At 38.6% G+C, this 22,390-nt stretch overlaps 1 protein-coding gene across 3 annotated transcripts in view; it reads right to left on the bottom strand.

Annotated features, from left to right (window-relative positions):
• The window catches only part of CRHR2 (corticotropin releasing hormone receptor 2), a 282,276-nt gene that overhangs the window by 35,220 nt on the left and 224,666 nt on the right, over positions 1-22,390 (bottom strand). For all 3 annotated transcript variants that reach the window (XM_077268032.1, XM_077268034.1, XM_077268033.1), the window contains 2 exons: positions 8,749-8,834; positions 7,203-7,309 (listed from right to left, as the gene is read on the bottom strand). In XM_077268032.1, coding sequence (XP_077124147.1) covers positions 7,203-7,309; positions 8,749-8,834 — 193 coding nt within the window. The remainder of the gene's footprint in view (positions 1-7,202; positions 7,310-8,748; positions 8,835-22,390) is intronic.

The raw sequence follows: 22,390 nt of genomic DNA, 5'->3' as shown, positions 1-22,390 counted from the left end.
GTTGGGCCCAGTCCTTTTGTCTGCCCTTATTCATACACTGAGGTCAACTCTGACACGTGGTAAGGTTTTTAATATTAGACAGTGTAGTACTGTCTCAATCAGAGTTACCTTGTCGTGGTGGGATGGCTTTTGTGTTATGTTTGATCAAAAAACAGTATTATTAAAAACTCTGTTATTTAACCCCTTAAGCCCTTATGACGTACTATACCGCCGAGGTGGGGTGGGCCTTAATTCCCGGTGACGGGATAGTACGTCATACGCGATCGGCCGCGCTCACGGGGGGAGCGCGGCCGATCGCGGCCGGGTGTCGGCTGCATATCGCAGCTGACATCCGGCACTATGTGCCAGGAGCGGTCACGGACCGCCCCCGGCACATTAACCCCCGGCACACCGCGATCAAACATGATCGCGGTGTACCGGCGGTACAGGGAAGCATCGCGCAGGGAGGGGGCTCCCTGCGTGCTTCCCTGAGACGATCGGTACAAGGTGATGTACTCACCTCGTACCGAACGTCTTCTCCCTGCAGGCCCCGGATCCAAAATGGCCGAGGGGCTGTATCCGGGTCCTGCAGGGAGCACTTCCGGGTCGGAGCAGGCTGCAGATGAAAGCTGCAGCCTGCTCCGATGAAAGTATGATCGCGGATCTGATAGAGTGCTGTGTACACTATCAGATCTGCGATCTGTGATGTCCCCCCCCTGGGACAAAGTAAAAAAGTAAAAAAAAAAATTTCCACATGTGTTAAAAAAAAAAAAAAAAAAAAAAAAAAAAAATCCTAAATAATAATAATAAAAAAAATATTATTCCCATAAATACATTTCTTTATCTAAAAAAAACAAACAAAAACAATAAAAGTACACATATTTAGTATCGCCGCGTCCGTAACGACCCAACCTATAAAACTGGCCCACTAGTTAACCCCTTCAGTAAACACCGTAAGGAAAAAAAAAAAAAAAACGAGGCAAAAAACAACGCTTTATTACCATACCGCCGAACAAAAAGTGGAATAACACGCGATCAAAAAGACGGATATAAATAACCATGTTACCGCTGAAAACGTCATCTTGTCCCACAAAAAACGAGCCGCCATACAGCATCAACAGCAAAAAAATAAAAAAGTTATAGTCCTCAGAATAAAGCGATGCCAAAATAATTATTTTTTCTATAAAATAGTTTTTATCGTATAAAAGCGTCAAAACATTAAAAAATTATATAAATGAGGTATCGCTGTAATCGTACTGACCCGACGAATAAAACTGCTTTATCAATTTTACCAAGCGCAGAACGGTATAAACGCCTCTCCCAAAAGAAATTCATGAATAGCTGGTTTTTGGTTATTCTGCCTCACAAAAATCGGAATAAAAAGTGATAAAAAATGGTCACGTGTCCGAAAATGTTACCAATAAAAACGTCAACTCGTCCCGCAAAAAACAAGACCTCACATGACTCTGTGGACCAAAATGTGGAAAAATTATAGGTCTCAAAATGTGGAGACGCAAAAACTTTTTTGCTATAAAAAGCGTCTTTTAGTCTGGTTTCACACTTGCGTTTTTATCTGCATGCGTTTTTAAAAAAAACCGCATGTGTGAAAAAATGCATGTAAACGCGGTAAAACGCATGCGTTTTTATAGAAAAACACAAGAAAACAAGAAAAAAACAAAAAACCCTAACCCTACCCCTAACCCTACCCCTAACCTGAAATACGTGGCACTGAAATACGTGGCACTGAAATATACGTTTATATACGTATATAAGTGCCACGATATTTCAGTGGCCACGTATTTAAGTGCCACGTATTTAAGTGCCACGTATTTACGTGCCACGTATTTACGTGCCACGTATTTACGTGCCACGTATTTACGTGCCACGTATTTACGTGCATCGTATTTACGTGCATCGTATTTACGTGCCACGTATTTTTCAGTGCCTGAAATACGTGGCACTGAAATACGTGGCACTGAAATATCGTGGCACTGAAATATCGTGGCACTGAAGTATTTACTTGCCACGTATTTTTCAGTGCCTGAAATACGTGGCACTGAAATACGTGGCACTGAAATACGTGGCACTGAAATACGTGGCACTGAAATATCGTGGCACTGAAATACGTGGCACTGAAATACGTGGCACTGAAATACGTGGCACTGAAATACGTGGCTCTTAAATACGTGGCACTTATGACTGTCAGAAAATGTTCAGTAAACGGTTAGGGGTGAGGTTAGGGGTAGGGTTTCAGGTAGAATTGGGGAGTTTCCACTGTTCAGGCACATCAGGGGCTCTCCAAACGCAACATGGCATCCCATCTTAATTCCAGTCAATTTTGCATTGAAAAGTAAAATAGCGCTTCTTCCCTTCTGAGCTCTGCTATGCGCCCAAACAATGGTTTACACCCACATATGGGGTATCGTCGTACTCAGGACAAATTGCACAACAACTTTTGTGGTCTAATTTCTTCTCTTACCCTTGGGGAAATAAAAAAATGGGGGTGAAAAGATCATTTTTGTGAAAAAATATGATTTTTTATTTTTACGGCTCTGCATTATAAACTTCTGTGAAGCACTTGTTGGGTCAAAGTGCTCAACACACATCTAGATAAGTTCCTTAAGGGGTCTACTTTCCAAAATGGTGTCACTCGTGGGGGGTTTCAATGTTTAGGCACATTAGGGGCTCTCCAAACGCAACATGGCGTCCCATCTCAATTCCAGTCAATTTTGCATTGAAAAGTCAAATGGCGCTCCTTCCCTTCTGAGCTCTGCCCTGCGCCCAAACAATGGTTTACACCCACATATGGGGTATCAGTGTACTCAGGACAAATTGCACAACAATTTTTGGGGTCCAATTTCTTCTCTTACCCTTGGGAAAATAAAAAATTGGGGGTGAAAAGATCATTTTTGTGAAAAAATATGATTTTTTATTTTTACGGCTCTGCATTATAAACTTCTGTAAAGCACTTGTTGGGTCAAAGTGCTCACCACACATCTAGATAAGTTCCTTAGGGGGTCTACTTTCCAAAATGGTGTCACTTGTTAGGGGTTTCAATGTTTAGGCACATCAGGGGCTCTCCAAATGCAACATGGCGTCCCATCTCAATTCCAGTCAATTTTGCATTGAAAAGTCAAATGGCGCTCCTTTGCTTCCAAGCTCTGCCATGCGCCCAAACAGTGGTTTACCCCCACATATGGGGTATCAGCGTACTCAGGACAAATTGTACAACAACTTTTGGGGTCTATTTTCTCCTGTTACCCTTGGTAAAATAAAACAAATTGGAGCTGAAATAAATTTTGTGTGAAAAAAAGTTAAATGTTCATTTTTATTTAAACATTCCAAAAATTCCTGTGAAACACCTGAAGGGTTAATAAACTTCTTCAAAGTGGTTTTGAGTACCATGAGGGGTGCAGTTTTTAGAATGGTGTCACACTTGAGTATTTTCTATCATATAGACCCGTCAAAATGACTTCAAATGAGATGTGGTCCCTAAAAAAAAATGGTGTTGTAAAAATGAGAAATTGCTGGTCAACTTTTAACCCTTATAACTCCGTCACAAAAAAAAATTTTGGTTCCAAAATTGTGCTGATGTAAAGTAGACATGTGGGAAATGTTATTTATTAAGTATTTTGTGTGATATATGTCTGTGATTTAAGGGCATAAAAATTCAAAGTTGGAAAATTGCGAAATTTTCCAAATTTTCGCCAAATATTCGTTTTTTTCACAAATAAACGCAAGTTATATCGAAGAAATTTTACCACTAACATGAAGTACAATATGTCACGAGAAAACAATGTCAGAATCGCCAAGATCCGTTGAAGCGTTCCAGAGTTATAACCTCATAAAGGGACAGTGGTCAGAATTGTAAAAATTGGCCCGGTCATTAACGTGCAAACCACCCTCGGGGCTTAAGGGGTTAAATGCACTTTTTGCTTTTTATTTACTTAGTTACAGCAGGGTTTTTGCTCCTTTTTTCTCTTGTAGGTTGGATCTTGTACATAGGAGCAGTATTATAGTAGTTATATTCTTGTACATAAGGGGCAGTATTATATTAGTAATATTCTTGTACATAGGGAGCAGCATTATAGTAGTTATATTCTTGTACATAGGGGGCAGTATTATAGTAGTTATATTCTTGTACATATGGGCAGTATTATAGTAGTTATATTCTTGTACATATGGGCAGTATTATAATAGTTATATTCTTGTACATAAGGGCAGTATTATAGTAGTTATATTCTTGTACATAGGGGGCAGTATTATAGTAGTTATATTATTGTACATAGGGGCAGTATTATAGTAGTTATATTCTTGTACATAGGGGCAGTATTATAGTAGTTATATTCTTGTACATAGGAGCAGTATTATATTAGTTATATTATTGTACATAGGAGCAGTATTATATTAGTTATATTATTGTACATAGGAGCAGTATTATAGTAGTTATATTCTTGTATATAGGAGCAGTATTATAGTAGTTATATTCTTGTACATAGGGAGCAGTATTATAGTAGTTATATTCCTGTACATAGGAGCAGTATTATAGTAGTTATATTCCTGTACATAGAAGCAGTATTATAGTAGTTATATTCTTGTACATAGAGGCAGTATTATAGTAGTTATATTATTGTACATAGGAGCAGTATTATAGTAGTTATATTCTTGTACATAGGGACAGTATTATAGTAGTTATATTCTTGTACATGGGGCAGTATTATAGTAGTTATATTCTTGTACATAGGAGCAGTATTATAGTAGTTATATTATTGTACATAGGAGCAGTATTATAGTAGTTATATTCTTGTACATAGGGGCAGTATTATAGTAGTTATATTCTTGTACATGGGGCGGTATATAGTAGTTATATTCTTCTACATAGCAGGCAGTATTATAGGAGTTCTATTCTTCAATAAGAACATTCTTTATATTAATGGAATTATAAAAGTTTATAAAGAACATTTCCATCCTACATGTTTCCTTTTTTCTGCAGTTTGTTCTGCCCGGATCTGACAATTTTTATCTCTAGTTTTCTAGTTTTCCCCATTTTCCTGACATCACGAGTCTCTTTGATCCTTCCAGTCAGGCGTCCTGTACTGCACTGATGTATTACACTCTTCTCTTACTTGTCTTGTATTTCTTGTGTGTCTTTTGAGATAAAGGAGATTGAAAACTACATTTGATCTTTGCTAGTGAGTCTGATACTTTTTGCACGTTCTCTTCTACTTTACAATGTGTCAAAGAGGTCATTAAAAAAAAAGTTTAGTAGCAAAATTGTGAGAGCAACAGGCAATACACATTGAAAATAACTGCACACGTGGTATTGCTATATGTAACCCCCCCCACACACAAATCATAGCATTAGAATAGTAAAAACAAGAGTATTTAAATTAAGGTCCTGTGTGATTGATGAGACCACAACCCTCAGAGGCCTTTTAAATTATTGTGGAGATCAAATCCATGGACAGGTGAAGGCAGACAGAGCAGCTGATCTGGATTATAAATGAGAATTGTATGGTGACAGGGGATGAGACCACCCATGTAAGCACTAACAGCCCACTATGACAGTGTAGGATGCGCTAACCATGTTTAGGTTGCAGGCAGATCACAGTCACAGTGAAAAGCCAAAAATAATTTAAATGTATTTATAGATGAAATGGTCCAATGTACTAGCCTTTCTAGGAAAGAAAGAAAGAAAGAAAGAAAGAAAGAAAGAAAGAAAGAAAGAAAGAAGGACATAAAGGAGAAAAAAAGAAGGAAGGAAAGAAAGAAGGAAGGAAAGAAAGAAAGAAAGAGAAAGAAAGAAGGACATAAGGGAGAAAAAAAGAAAGAAGGAAGTAAGGGAGAAAAAAAGAAAGTAGGAAGTAAGGGAGAAAAAAGGAAGGAAGTATGGTAGGTAGAAAGAGAGAAGGAAGAAGGGAGAAAGAAAGAAAGCAGGACATAAGGGAGAAAGTAGGAAGTAAAGGAGAGAAGTAAGGGAGAAGAAAGAAAGAAAGAGAGAAAAAAGAAAGGAAGTAAGGAAGAAAAAAAAGAATGTAGGAAGAGAGAAAGAAAGAAGGAAAAAGTAAGTGAGAGAGAGCGAGAGAGACAAAAAGAAAGAAAAAGAGAAAGAAAGAATAATAAGATTAAAAAAAAGAAGAAAGCCATCATCAGTACAAACCATTTTTTCTATTCCCATACCAAGAAAAAACACATGCCGGTATGTCCAAAATACAAAAATATTTGTAACTGAAAGGGTAGCACAATTACAATGCATTTTCGTGGCCCTTTGTGGTCTTTAAAAAAAAAAGAATAGAAAAAGTGAAAACCACTCAGGCGTTTCTTATTTTTATTTACATTTTTCTACGATAATGTCAAAAAATAAAAAAATTGAAAACAGACAAAGACATAAAAATTAGGCCCCATGTAACATATTTTTGAATAACCGAATATGAAAAAAAGGTTTAGGCCTTAAAATTACTTGTGTGACCAAAACCTAAAATGCCCCTAGACACGAGTGGGAAATGAACTTCCGGCATTAGGCCGGCTACAGCGTAACCCTATTGCTGGGTCAGTGAGACATTTCAGACGTTTTGATTGGTGGTGGTCCAGGTGCTGCGACCCTGATTGATCGATGAACAAGCAGAAGCGCGAGGCTAAGCATCACTCTACTCTGAGACTGAAGATGACCACCACAGAAATGTACTGCTAAAACTAGAGGTATGGCAGTATAGCTGCCATTATAACAATAAAAATGATACCTGTCTTGATTTAATCGGATGTGCCAGTGATGAGAAATCAAGCTTTAGAGTCACAAACCAATCAGGAGCGGGGCGTGTGGCACTGGGGGCGTGTCTAAGCAGTCAGAGTGTATCGACACGCCCCCAAGGAACTTCTAGGCTGATTTGTATGTGAATCTAAATCTTGATTTCTTGGCACTGGCACAATCAATTGCTACAAAACAGGTATCATTCTTATTGTTATACCAAGACCTACACAACCGTGAGACTAGTTTCTAAAGTAAGATTGTCCTGGAAGATTCTCTTTAAGGTAATTAACTTCAGTAGCCTGAAGAAATCTGGGCACAAGGTCAGGTATAAGGTCATGACCTAAAACGCTCTGAGGCCCAGATGATTCTCAAGTCCAGTCCTGTCCCTGGCTATTTCCTATTAATTGCTCCAATCACATTGTTTGCTCATCTCCAGGCTGATGACAAAGTTCTTCCATATCATTAGGACACTTACCTTAAGCACAAGAAGAGCAGGAAGGCGATGACCAGCGCCAGGACGGAGATGCAGTGTCCCAGGTAGTTTATAATGAGGGCGATCTTGTAATGCAGGTCGTACTTCCGCTGGAGACAAGAACATGATTACATCAGGCTGAGTCTCCTCCGTGCAGGACAAGTAATCTGTTTATGGAGCAGTAATTATAATCCCGGCCTGCAGGATAATCTCATCATCATAGATACAGGTTATTTTGGGATGAGTGGTATCTGTTGGCATTGTGACTATTTACCGTGAAACTAATTATCACAGGATGAAGCGGCATCAGGTGCACGGGCATTTCCAAAAAACTAAATAGTCCTTGCTGTAACACTGGCCCATATATAACCAGACCATAATAGTCCCATTCCTGCCCAATACAGATGCCAAGAGGAAAACAACGCTACAGTCTTGGTTCTATTTGGTGCCAGTGGATTTATCCTACACTGGTCCCGAGTTACATCCTGTATTATACCCCAGAGCTGCACTCACTATTCTGCTGGTGCAGTCACTGTGTACATACATTACATTACTGATCCTGAGTTACATCCTGTATTATACTCCAGAGCTGCACTCACTATTCTGCTGGTGCAGTCACTGTGTACATACATTACATTACTGTTCCTGAGTTACATCCTGTATTATACCCCAGAGCTGCACTCACTATTCTGCTGGTGCAGTCACTGTGTACATACATTACATTACTGATCCTGAGTTACCTCCTGTATTATACCCCAGAGCTGCACTCACTATTCTGCTGGTGCAGTCACTGTGTACATACATTACATTACTGATCCTGAGTTACATGCTGTATTATACCCCAGAGCTGCACTCACTATTCTGCTGGTGCAGTCACTGTGTACATACATTACATTACTGTTCCTGAGTTACATCCTGTATTATACCCCAGAGCTGCACTCACTATTCTGCTGGTGCAGTCACTGTGTACATACATTATATTACTGATCCTGAGTTACATCCTGTATTATACTCCAGAGCTGCACTCACTCTTCTGCTGGTGCAGTCACTGTGTACATACATTACATTACTGATCCTGAGTTACATCCTGTATTATACCCCAGAGCTGCACTCACTATTCTGCTGGTGCAGTCACTGTGTACATACATTATATTACTGATCCTGAGTTACATCCTGTATTGTACCCCAGAGCTGCGCTCACTATTCTGCTGGTGGAGTCACTGTGTACATACATTACATTACTGATCCTGAGTTACCTCCTGTATTATACCCCAGAGCTGCACTCACTATTCTGCTGGTGCAGTCACTGTGTACATACATTATATTACTGATCCTGAGTTACATCCTGTATTGTACCCCAGAGCTGCGCTCACTCTTCTGCTGGTGCAGGCTCTGATATGTATACATGAAATGATCTGTGACTATAAGACATCACACTCCCGTGTTCCCTGTGCACTGACTGTGATACTTTATTATAACACTTCTCAGTAACAGATCTGCAGCTCCCATATAATCACGTTCTATCAGTCTCGGGTAATTGATTCCACACCTTGTTGTCCAGGATGGGCACACACTGGGAGTAGTTCATCCAAGTCGCCCAGGTCCCATTCTCAAAACATTCTCTGTAAACTGTTCCTGCAGAGACAAGATGCAGAAGTTTAGAACCGGTCACATAGTAGAAATACTTTCACAATTGGTGAAACTTTTCCTTTTTGGTCATGGCCTTTGAGGTGACATAACGCATGAATTAGTGCAGTTCTCACATTGCACACTAGATGTCAGCACAATAGACTGGTGACCAAAGAGGAAACTCACTTTGCAGCCTGCAGTAAAACGAAAACTGGTTTTAGCTCATTATCATTAGGAATTAGAAGACTGTTGAGAAGCAGAAGATGTAGAATGTAAGGGCCATTAACCCTATACTGTAGAGTTTATAATTGTGCGGGAGTGTTACAAGCAGGTGATGGTAGCAGGTATGTGTACTTGCATGGCACGCTGTAAGAACAGATGACAGGCACCAGGCTCAGGAAGGAGAAATACATGGAACTCTAGAATGTCAGGTTTTCTCGAGCAGCATGGGACGGACAAGGAGCATTAGTGTCTGGGATTTGGGGATGTGACAGGGAACAGCAGGAGGTTAGAGGCGGAGGACGGAGGAACAAGTCACGCTCAGCCAACTCCACACAGATCACCTGGAAACCTCACTGACAAGTTTTTCCCTATTTTTCCATTTTCTATGTGCAATGTCAGACAAATTGTATAGAAAAAAGTGTTACCAAGGACCTGTCTCTTCCGTGCAATATGTACAGTTGTGCTCAAAAGTTTACATGCCCCGGCAGAATTTTTGCTTTCTTGTCCTTTTCTCAGAGAATATGAAAGATAACATCAAAACTTTTTCTCCACTCATGGTTAGTGGTTGTAAACTTCTGGATTATGTTGCGCACCATGGACAAAAGAACATCAAGATCTCTGGAGATGGAGAACAGCTTTGGTTCTCAAGTCCTCAGACCGTTCTCTTCTCCTCTTTCTGTTCTCCATGCTTAGTGTGGAACACACAGACACACAACACAAAGATTGAGTCACCTTCTCCCCTTTATATCTGGTTGCAGGTGTGATTTCCATGTTGTCTAAACCTGTTACTTGCCACTGGTGAGTTTGGACGAGCATCAGATGTTTGAAAGTTGTTTATCCACAATTTTAGAAAGGTGCAAACAATTTTGTCTGCCTTGTTTTTGGTGTTTTATGTGAAATTATGACCAATTTGCCATTTTCTCTCTGTTTTTGTTGTGCTTTTCCAATACACACAAAGGAAATAAATATGTATATAACAAATCATGTGTGACTGCAATCATTTTCTGGGAGAAATACTTCATTTTCTGGAACAGTTTAAAGAGTTTATTTTTGCTTTGCCATTAGTTGGACTGAGCGCGCCATTAACCTGTTGTGTGCCGGGCGGTAGGACGCTAGGACATAATAAGCCGCCTGTTCTAGACAGTTTTGCTACAACACTTACAGGACTATTCTTGAACAATAAACTTCAACAATGTATTTATTCTCTGGTTTTATCTGCGTTCAGCCTCCGGCATGATAACGAGATTTTAAGGTGACAAAGACGAGGCGGTAATTAGTAAGGACTCGACAAGCGTAAATCAGTATATGGATCCTGGCTGGAAGGAAAAACAGAAGCTATTTTGTTTCTTACAGAGAAGTGAAGAAGGAGCCGGAGTGGCGCTGTACTTCATCTTACACTACATTTCTATGGACTGTTAACTTTAAAGGCCCAAACCTCAGCGGACATGTCTGTGACTATTGGTGGTCACATTCTATCTGATGTGTGGCGAGAGAAGATCTATTGCTAGAACTGTACGCTGCTGCTCACTTGTTAACTTTGCTGTACAGACTCGGGCAGAGACGACAGAGCCATCATATTATTATTATTAGATAGAGGGGTCAACAGTGGCTGTTTACTGCTGTTGTGGCTGTGGGGTCAAAACAGTCCTTTCATTATTATAGGATGGAGTCAGCAGAGACATCTCATTATTAGAGGGAAGAAGCAGCAGAGACATCTAATTATTGGAGGGAAGAAGCAGCATAGACATCTCTTTATTAGTGGGAAAATACAGCTGAGACATCTCATTATTAGAGGGAAGAGGCAGCAGAGACATCTCATTATTAGAGGGAAGAGGCACCAGAGACATCTCATTATCAGAGGGAAGAGGCAGCAGAGTCATCTCATTGTTAGTGGGAAGATACAGCAGAGACATCTCATTATTAGAGGGAAGAGGCAGAAGAGGCAGCAGAGACATCTCACTATCAGAGGGAAGAGGCAGCAGAGACATCTCAATATCAGAGGGAAGAGGCAGCAGAGTCATCTCATTATTAGAGGGAAGAGACAGCAGAATCATCTCATTATTAGAGGGAAAAGGCAGCAGAGTCTTCTCTAATAATGAGATGACTCTGCTGCCTCTTCCCTCTAATAACGAGATGTCTCTGCAGACTCCACCCTATAATAATGAAAGGACTGTTTTGACCCCACAGCCACAACAGCAGTAAACAGCCACTGTTGACCCCTCTATCTAATAATAATAATATGATGACTCTGCTGTCTCTGCCCGAGTCTGTACAGCAAAGTTAACAAGTGAGCAGCAGCGTACAGTTCTAGCAATAGATCTTCTCTCGCCACACATCAGATAGAATGTGACCACCAATAGTCACAGACACGTCCGCTGAGGTTTGGGCCTTTAAAGTTAACAGTCCATAGAAATGTAGTGTAAGATGAAGTACAGCGCCACTCCGGCTCCTTCTTCACTTCTCTGTAAGAAAAAAAGATAGCTTCTGTTTTTCCTTCCAGCCACGATCCATATAATGATTTACGCTTGTCGAGTCCTTACTAATTACCGCCTCGTCTTTGTCACCTTAAAATCTCGTTATCATTCGAGTCATCTCATTATTAGAGGGAGGAGTCACGGGAGTCATCTCGTTATTAGAGGGAGGTGTCATCAGAGTCAGCAGAGTGGTCTGATTATGATTGGTGGGCGAGTTAATGACAGCTCTATTCACATGTGGCCTCTCACAATTCCATTCAGAGCTGTTCATCCTGGGCTTGTAGGTTCATGAATGAATTTTAGAACAACAGTGTAGACTGACACATTCCAGGTAGAACAATAGATGAGAGAAGTGAGGAGGTCCTGATCAGCCAGGAATCGGCAGCCATTAGTGGCCCACACGCCTTGTCTGTGCTTCCTATATTACACCATCTAATGACACGTCTGACATTTAGCGGCAATCTCCGCTCCGTCTCCGTCCTCCCGGTGGCAGGAGGGTGATTTGTTCTCAGGCATTATACTATAATCGTCCCGCTGTCCTTATAATTAACAATCCATTTACCACTGAATGTGACAAACATAAAAATTGAAAAAGCCGAAGTGGCTACAGATCTCTGTTACTGCAATGTCAATGTGCTGCGCACAGACTGCCAGAGTGGATGTGATGTCACCGCAACAAGCCCCCAGCACTGAAGCCCCCGCTGCTACCCCTCATTTACAGCAGCTGAGCCACCGCCATAATGTGCGGTCCTACAATGTCGTAGATACTCTGAAACGCAGTGAAGACAACAAAATGGCTGAAGTGCCAGCGCCTACATACCCCAACATAGGAGGCACCCGCTGCCCAATAATTGCATCACTAAGGGGACATGTTCAACAGCTCATCCAGTTTTTGATATATTGGAAAAAAGGCAAGTGGTCCCATGTAAAAGCGGAGACAGAACATTGTGCTGTACATGGCAGTATTATAGTAGTTATATTCTCGCACATAGGAGCAATGTTATATCAGTTATATTCTTGTACATAGGAGCAGTATTATAGTAGTTATATTCCTGTACATAGGAGCAGTATTATATTAGTTATATTCTTGTACATAGGGGGCAGTATTATAGTAGTTATATTCTTGTACATAGGAGCAGTATTATAGTAGTTATATTCTTGTATATAGGGGTAGTATTATAGTAGTTATATTCTTGTACATAGGGGCAGTATTATAGTAGTTATATTCCTGTACATAGCTGGCAGTATTATAGTAGTTATATTCTTGTACATAGGGGCAGTATTATAGTAGTTATATTCTTGTACATAGGGGCAGTATTATAGTAGTTATATTCTTGTACATAGGGGCAGTATTATAGTAGTTATATTCTTGTACATAGGGGCAGTATTATAGTAGTTATATTCTTGTACATAGGGGCAATATTACAGTAGTTATATTCTTGTACATAGGGGCAGTATTATAGTAGTTATATTCTTATATATAGGGGCAGTATTAGAGTAGTTATATTCTTGTACATAGGGGCAATATTACAGTAGTTATATTCTTGTACATAGGGGCAGTATTATAGTAGTTATATTCTTGTATATAGGGACAGTATTATAGTAGTTATATTCTTGTACATAGGAGCAGTATTATAGTAGTTATATTCTTGTACATAGGTGCAGTATTATAGTAGTTATATTCTTGTACATGGGGAGCAGTATTATAGTAGTTATATTCTTGTACATATAGGCAGTATTATAGTAGTTATATTCTTGTTCATAGGGGCAGTATTATAGTAGTTATATTCTTGTATATAGGAGCAGTATTATAGTAGTTATATTCTTGTACATATAGGCAGTATTATAGTAGTTATATTCTTGTTCATAGGGGCAGTATTATAGTAGTTATATTCTTGTACATAAAGGCAGTATTATAGAAGTTATATTTTTGCACATAGGGGCAGTATTATAGTAGTTATATTCTTGTACATAGGGGCAGTATTATAGTAGTTATATTTTTGCACATAGGGGCAGTATTATAGTAGTTATATTCTTGTACATAGGAGCAGTATTATAGTAGTTATATTCTTGTACATAGGGGCAGTATTATAGTAGTTATATTCTTGTTCATAGGGGCAGTATTATAGTAGTTATATTCTTGTACATAGGAGCAGTATTATAGTAGTTATATTCTTGTACATAGGTGCAGTATTATAGTAGTTATAGTCTTGTACATGGGGAGCAGTATTATAGTAGTTATATTCTTGTACATATAGGCAGTATTATAGTAGTTATATTCTTGTTCATAGGGGCAGTATTATAGTAGTTATATTCTTGTATATAGGAGCAGTATTATAGTAGTTATATTCTTGTACATATAGGCAGTATTATAGTAGTTATATTCTTGTTCATAGGGGCAGTATTATAGTAGTTATATTCTTGTACATAAAGGCAGTATTATAGAAGTTATATTTTTGCACATAGGGGCAGTATTATAGTAGTTATATTCTTGTACATAGGGGCAGTATTATAGTAGTTATATTTTTGCACATAGGGGCAGTATTATAGTAGTTATATTCTTGTACATAGGAGCAGTATTATAGTAGTTATATTCTTGTACATAGGGGCAGTATTATAGTAGTTATATTCTTGTTCATAGGGGCAGTATTATAGTAGTTATATTCTTGTACATAGGAGCAGTATTATAGTAGTTATATTCTTGTATATAGGGGCAGTATTATAGTAGTTATATTCTTGTACATAAAGGCAGTATTATAGAAGTTATATTTTTGCACATAGGGGCAGTATTATAGTAGCTATATTCTTGTACATAGGGGCAGTATTATAGTAGTTATATTCTTGTACATAAGGGCAGTATTATAGTAGTTATATTTTTGTACATAGGAGAAGTATTATAGTAGTTATATTCTTGTACATAGGGGGCAGTATTATAGTAGTTATATTCTTGTACATAGGAGCAGTATTATAGTAGTTATATTCTTGTACATATAGGCAGTATTATAGTAGTTATATTCTTGTTCATAGGGGCAGTATTATAGTAGTTATATTCTTGTACATAGGAGCAGTATTATAGTAGTTATATTCTTGTATATAGGGGCAGTATTATAGTAGTTATATTCTTGTACATAGAGGCAGTATTATAGAAGTTATATTTTTGCACATAGGGGCAGTATTATAGTAGTTATACTCTTGTACATAGGAGCAGTATTATAGTAGTTATATTCTTGTACATAGGAACAGTATTATAGTAGTTATATTCTTGTACATAGGAGCAGTATTATAGTAGTTATATATTCTTGTACATAGGGGCAGTATTATAGTAGTTATATTCTTGTACATAGGGGGCAGTATTATAGTAGTTATATTCTTGTACATATGGGCAGTATTATAGTAGTTATATATTCTTGTACATAGGGGCAGTATTATAGTAGTTATATTCTTGTACATAGGTGGCAGTATTATAGTAGTTATATTCTTGTACATAGGGGCAGTATTATAGTAGTTATATTTTTGCACATAGGGGCAGTATTATAGTAGTTATATTCTTGTACATAGGAGCAGTATTATAGTAGTTATATTCTTGTACATAGGGGCAGTATTATAGTAGTTATATTCTTGTTCATAGGGGCAGTATTATAGTAGTTATATTCTTGTACATAGGAGCAGTATTATAGTAGTTATATTCTTGTATATAGGGGCAGTATTATAGTAGTTATATTCTTGTACATAAAGGCAGTATTATAGAAGTTATATTTTTGCACATAGGGGCAGTATTATAGTAGCTATATTCTTGTACATAGGGGCAGTATTATAGTAGTTATATTCTTGTACATAAGGGCAGTATTATAGTAGTTATATTTTTGTACATAGGAGAAGTATTATAGTAGTTATATTCTTGTACATAGGGGGCAGTATTATAGTAGTTATATTCTTGTACATAGGAGCAGTATTATAGTAGTTATATTCTTGTACATATAGGCAGTATTATAGTAGTTATATTCTTGTTCATAGGGGCAGTATTATAGTAGTTATATTCTTGTACATAGGAGCAGTATTATAGTAGTTATATTCTTGTATATAGGGGCAGTATTATAGTAGTTATATTCTTGTACATAGAGGCAGTATTATAGAAGTTATATTTTTGCACATAGGGGCAGTATTATAGTAGTTATACTCTTGTACATAGGAGCAGTATTATAGTAGTTATATTTTTGCACATAGGGGCAGTATTATAGTAGTTATACTCTTGTACATAGGAGCAGTATTATAGTAGTTATATTCTTGTACATAGGAACAGTATTATAGTAGTTATATTCTTGTACATAGGAGCAGTATTATAGTAGTTATATATTCTTGTACATAGGGGCAGTATTATAGTAGTTATATTCTTGTACATAGGGGGCAGTATTATAGTAGTTATATTCTTGTACATATGGGCAGTATTATAGTAGTTATATATTCTTGTACATAGGGGCAGTATTATAGTAGTTATATTCTTGTACATAGGTGGCAGTATTATAGTAGTTATATTCTTGTACATAGGGGCAGTATTATAGTAGTTATATTTTTGCACATAGGGGCAGTATTATAGTAGTTATATTCTTGTACATAGGAGCAGTATTATAGTAGTTATATTCTTGTACATAGGGGCAGTATTATAGTAGTTATATTCTTGTTCATAGGGGCAGTATTATAGTAGTTATATTCTTGTACATAGGAGCAGTATTATAGTAGTTATATTCTTGTATATAGGGGCAGTATTATAGTAGTTATATTCTTGTACATAAAGGCAGTATTATAGAAGTTATATTTTTGCACATAGGGGCAGTATTATAGTAGCTATATTCTTGTACATAGGGGCAGTATTATAGTAGTTATATTCTTGTACATAAGGGCAGTATTATAGTAGTTATATTTTTGTACATAGGAGAAGTATTATAGTAGTTATATTCTTGTACATAGGGGGCAGTATTATAGTAGTTATATTCTTGTACATAGGAGCAGTATTATAGTAGTTATATTCTTGTACATATAGGCAGTATTATAGTAGTTATATTCTTGTTCATAGGGGCAGTATTATAGTAGTTATATTCTTGTACATAGGAGCAGTATTATAGTAGTTATATTCTTGTATATAGGGGCAGTATTATAGTAGTTATATTCTTGTACATAGAGGCAGTATTATAGAAGTTATATTTTTGCACATAGGGGCAGTATTATAGTAGTTATACTCTTGTACATAGGAGCAGTATTATAGTAGTTATATTCTTGTACATAGGAACAGTATTATAGTAGTTATATTCTTGTACATAGGAGCAGTATTATAGTAGTTATATATTCTTGTACATAGGGGCAGTATTATAGTAGTTATATTCTTGTACATAGGGGGCAGTATTATAGTAGTTATATTCTTGTACATATGGGCAGTATTATAGTAGTTATATATTCTTGTACATATGGGCAGTATTATAGTAGTTATATATTCTTGTACATAGGGGCAGTATTATAGTAGTTATATTCTTGTACATAGGTGGCAGTATTATAGTAGTTATATTCTTGTACATAGGGGCAGTATTATAGAAGTTATATTTTTGCACATAGTAGCAGTATTATAGTAGTTATATTCTTTAACAGGTGGCGGTATTATATTAATTATATTCTAGTAGATAGGTGGTAATATTATAGCAATTATATACTTATATACAAGGGATATTTTCCCTTTATACACTCTAGGGTGAACAAGGTGCACCTGATACACTTAATAACCTTCATAAATATTATATCTGTGACCTGTGTTGTTTCTCACATGAATTATTGAGAACTGTGTAACCATTAAGTGACAGTAACATGATGATAATGATGTCCTTGGAGAATACTGAGGGTCAGATGCATTAATTAAAAGGGAGTTGTCTCCCTGCATTGAAACCTAGAATAAAATATTAAGATTTCAGGACACAAGGTATCTTGGAATATTCTCTATTAAGGTAACAGATTTCACATACAGAGTTGCGGGGAACACAGGCAGTAATCTATAATCGGTGCAGATATGTTCTAGCTTCATGATATTTCTGCACTGAAGATGGGATCATTTTGCTGAAGGGCAGTGGTTTGTCTACTCATATAGACCAAGTGTATAAAATTATACTCGCTATATACAGTATACTTACAAAAAATAAAGTAAATGTAATACTAACTACATAGTGATTGAGATAGGTGAATATCCATTGAAATAGTCCATAAAGTGTCCAGATATCAAGAGCATACAGTGTCCAGAGAAGCAGCTCGAAATTTGTATTAATATACAGTATTAGATTCATACAGCCGCCACTATGGGGGATTTATTTACTATAATAGTAATTTTATTTATTTATTTATTATATAGCATCATAAAACTTACAGTAATAGATGAAAATGAAGGTTCTTAGATCATAAATTGGCCAATTCATGTATGCCCATCAACCACGGCAAGGTGACCTCCCTCTGATGGGTCCTACTCTAGTGGGCTAAGCCTACAGTTTATGGGCAGATATAGCTTATTACGGCCACCAGCCCGAGAGTGACATGTTTTGTCCATAGTTGTAGGCTGGTGGCCCAAAAGTGGCATGTATAGTAGAGTAGGCCCTATCATCAGAGGGAGGTCACCTTGCCGTGGTTGATGCGCATACATGAATTGGCCAATTTATGCGCTAAGAACCTTCATTTTCATCTATTACTGTAAGTTTTATGAAAAAAAAAATTGTGAAAAAAATTTGTGAAAAATATTTTTGAAAAGTATAATCTATATTGAATGTTTGTGTTTTCACATGGCCTAGATTCATGCACATGTGCTGCTGTGATTTTTTTGTATACATACAGATTTATACATCTACCACTTGGAGGAGCTCACTACATACATATTTATACAGACACCACTATGGTGAGCATGCTATGTACTGATTTATACAGCCACCACTAGAGGGAGCTCACTACATACAGATTTATACAGTCACCACTACGGGGGAGCTCACTACATACAGATTTATACAGTCACCACTACGGGGGAGCTCATTACATACAGATTTAAACAGCCACCACTAGGGGGAGCTCACTACATACAGATTTGTACAGCCACCGCTAGAGGGAGCTCACTACATACAGATTTATACAGCCACCACTAGGGGCAGCTCACTACATACAGATTTATACAGCCACCACTAGGGGGAGCTCACTACATACAGATTTATACAGCCACCACTAGGGGGAGCTCACTACATACAGATTTATACAGCCACCACTAGGGGGAGCTCACTACATACAGATTTATACAGCCACCACTAGGGGCAGCTCACTACATACAGATTTATACAGCCACCACTAGGGGGAGCTCACTACATACAGATTTATACAGTCACCACTAGGAGGAGCTCACTACATACAGATTTGTACAGCCAGCACTAGGGGGAGCTCACTACATACAGATTTATACAGCCAGCACTAGGAGGAGCTCACTACATACAGATTTGTACAGCCACCACTAGGGGGAGCTCACTACATACAGATTTATACAGCCACCACTAGGAGGAACTCACTACAGTCAGAACTATACAGCCACCACTAGGAGGAGCTCACTACATAGAATTATTCAGCCACCACTAGGGGCAGCTCACTACATACAGATTTATACAGCCACCATCAGAGGGAGATCACTACATACAGATTTATACAGCCACCACTAGGAGAAACTCACTAAATTCAGAACTATACAGCCACCACTAGGGGGAGCTCACTACATACACATTAATACAGCCACCACTAGGAGGAACTCAATACATTCAGAACTATACAGCCACCACTAGGGGGAGCTCACTACATAGAATTATTCAGCCACCACTAGGAGGAGCTCACTACATACAGATTTATACAGTCATCACTAGATGGAGCGTATTACAGATAATTTATACAGCCACCGACTGAGGGAGCTCACTCTATGCTTTAGTGCACATTATGGCCTCGATTCATCAAAATTTGTTACTTGAGACTTTTACTCTAGTCTTAATGAGCAGGCCACTGGAGTAAGATGTGCCAATCATTAATTTTATACAATTAATTTATTTAAATGTTCCAGATGCCTCATTCAGGACAGAGACTGGAAACATATGGCTTCCCTTCTACCAACCATATACTTTATCACAGAACATCATTAAATCCACACAACATAGAAAAAAAATAGATTTCATTTTCTAAAAATACAGTCCCTGCTGCACGGCTCGAGACACAGATGGATAATATGTCGGTTCCACTTCTGTGGTTAATAGCGTATTTCCTCAGTCAAGTTTAATAACAGCCAAATATAGATCTGAGGAGCAATGAAGAAACTCTCCTTCTGCCTTCTTCATTGCCGAAGCACTTAAATAAATGTGTGCCCGGCTCCCAGCTGTGCCACGCACTCACATTCACGGGAGAGAATTAATTGCTTTAGGCGGCTCTGGCTGCTATGTAAGAATTGGGCTAGTAACATACACGACTTCATCAATCCATTATTAAAATCTCACCTGTACATCTTCTCGCTTGAGGAAGTAACAGATGTGCGCTGCTTATAGGACAGGCGCAAGGTGGATTCAAAATATGAACTAGGACTTGTTCCGATCATACGATGATATGGAAGTGATCATCTACCAGAGATTAGGGAATCTCCCGCTACCCTGAGCGCTTAGAGAAACAAGTGAATGTATGGAACTTTGTATCGGTGAAATCTGCTTTCTTCTCCATTTTACGAGCTGCTTCTTTCTCTCCTCCTGCACTCTGATCAAGATGCTAAAATTTGTCTTTTGTCAAACTATGAGGGACTGACAGCTCACTGAGAGATCAGATTACTGCTGGTAGATTACACAAGAAGGAAGGCACACAGCAAGTCAGTAGGATTTAGGAGCAACATGGCAGATGTGACAACCTACATGGTGAGCTGCAACATGTGCTACATGTTCACAGATCGACCAGAAGAAGAATCCAACTTCACCTGCCAGAAGTGTAGACTACTGGCCCTTTTAGAAGAAAAGGTGCGGGGTTTGGAAGAAAGAATTGCAACTTCGAAACTCATCAAAGAAAATGAAGACTTCCTAGACAGAACAGAAGCATCTCTACCGGTCACAGAAGGTGAAGAAAGTGTCAGAGAACCTCCAAAAGCAGGCGAGTGGAAGCATGTGACCAAAAGAAGCAAGAAGACCATGGAGTCATCACCAACCACACAACTGAGAAACCGATATCAAGGCCTTGTGGAGGACGAAGATGGCACACCTAAGGATGAAAGCAAAGAAGAAAAGGGCACACAGCAACACCCAGACGTGACACCAAAAATTATAGCCAAGAAGCGAAGAAGAGTGGTAGTGGTGGGAGACTCACTACTGAGAGGCACAGAAGCAGCCATCTGCAGACCGGACATAACCGCAAGAGAAGTATGCTGATTCCCAGGTGCGAAGATCAAAGATGTGACCGATAGGATACCAAAGCTCTTCAGTTCCAAGGACGTCCACCCGTTTCTTCCGATACATGTTGGCACCAATGACACCGCAAGGAAGGACCTACCGACAATCTGCAAGCACTTTGGAGAGTTGGGGAAGAAAGTAAAGGAACTGGATGCACAGGTAGTTTTTTCTTCTATCCTTCCAGTAGATGAGCATGGCACCAGGAGATGGAACAGGATCCTTGATGTGAACAACTGGCTAAGACGATGGTGCACACAAGGATTTGGATTCCTGGATCACGGTGTGAACTATCTGTACAACAGACTCCTCGCCAGAGACGGACTACACCTCAACAAACCCGGGAAACACACATTCGCCAGAAGACTCGCTACACTCATCAGGAGGGCGTTAAACTAGGAGAAGAGGGGACGGGAAGAAAAACATTAGACTCAAACATGATGAAGGATATGAGGTGCAGCAAAGAAGACCCAAGACAACACACTCGGAAGGGAGGTAAGAACGTTTCCAAAACAATCCACAGGGAGGAGATTGGAACTAAACAAAATCCTCTAAACTGCATGCTCGCAAACGCCAGAAGCCTGACAAACAAGATGGAAGAACTAGAAGCAGGAATATCTACAGGTAACTTTGACATAGTGGGAATAACCGAGACATGGTTAGATGAAAGCTATGACTGGGCAGTTAACTTACAGGGTTACAGTCTGTTTAGAAAGGATCGTAAAAATCGGAGAGGAGGAGGGGTTTGTCTCTATGTAAAGTCTTGTCTAAAGTCCACTTAAAGGATGGATATTAGCGAAGAGAATGAGGATGTCGAGTCCATATGGGTCGAAATACATGGAGGGAAAAATAGTAACAAAATTCTCCTTGGGGTCTGTTACAAACCCCCAAATATAACAGAAATCATGGAAAGTCTACTACTAAGGCAGATAGATGAAGCTGCAACCCATAATGAGGTCCTTGTTATGGGGGACTTTATCTACCCGGATGTTAACTGGGAAACAGAGACCTACGAAACCCATTAAAACAACAGGTTTCTGCTAATAACCAAGAAAAATTATCTTTCACACTTGGTGCAGAATCCAACCAGAGGAGCAGCACTTTTAGACCTAATACGATCTAATAGACCTGACAGAATAACAAATCTGCATCTAGGAAATAGCGACCACAATATTGTACAGTTTCACCTGTCTTTCACTAGAGGGACTTGTCAGGGAGTCACAAAACACTGAACTTTAGGAAGGCAAAGTTTGACCAGCTTAGAGATGCCCTTAATCTGGTAGACTGGGACAATATCCTCAGAAATAAGAATACAGATAATAAATGGGAAATGTTTAAGAACATCCTAAATAGGCACTGTAAGCGGTTTATACCTTGTGGGAATAAAAGGACTAGAAATGGGAAA

Source organism: Ranitomeya variabilis, chromosome 6 (assembly GCF_051348905.1).
Source record: "Ranitomeya variabilis isolate aRanVar5 chromosome 6, aRanVar5.hap1, whole genome shotgun sequence".
Taxonomy (NCBI): domain Eukaryota; kingdom Metazoa; phylum Chordata; class Amphibia; order Anura; family Dendrobatidae; genus Ranitomeya; species Ranitomeya variabilis.
The sequence above is the reverse complement of the archived record's forward strand: the minus strand, read 5'-3'. Positions and strand labels throughout refer to the sequence as shown.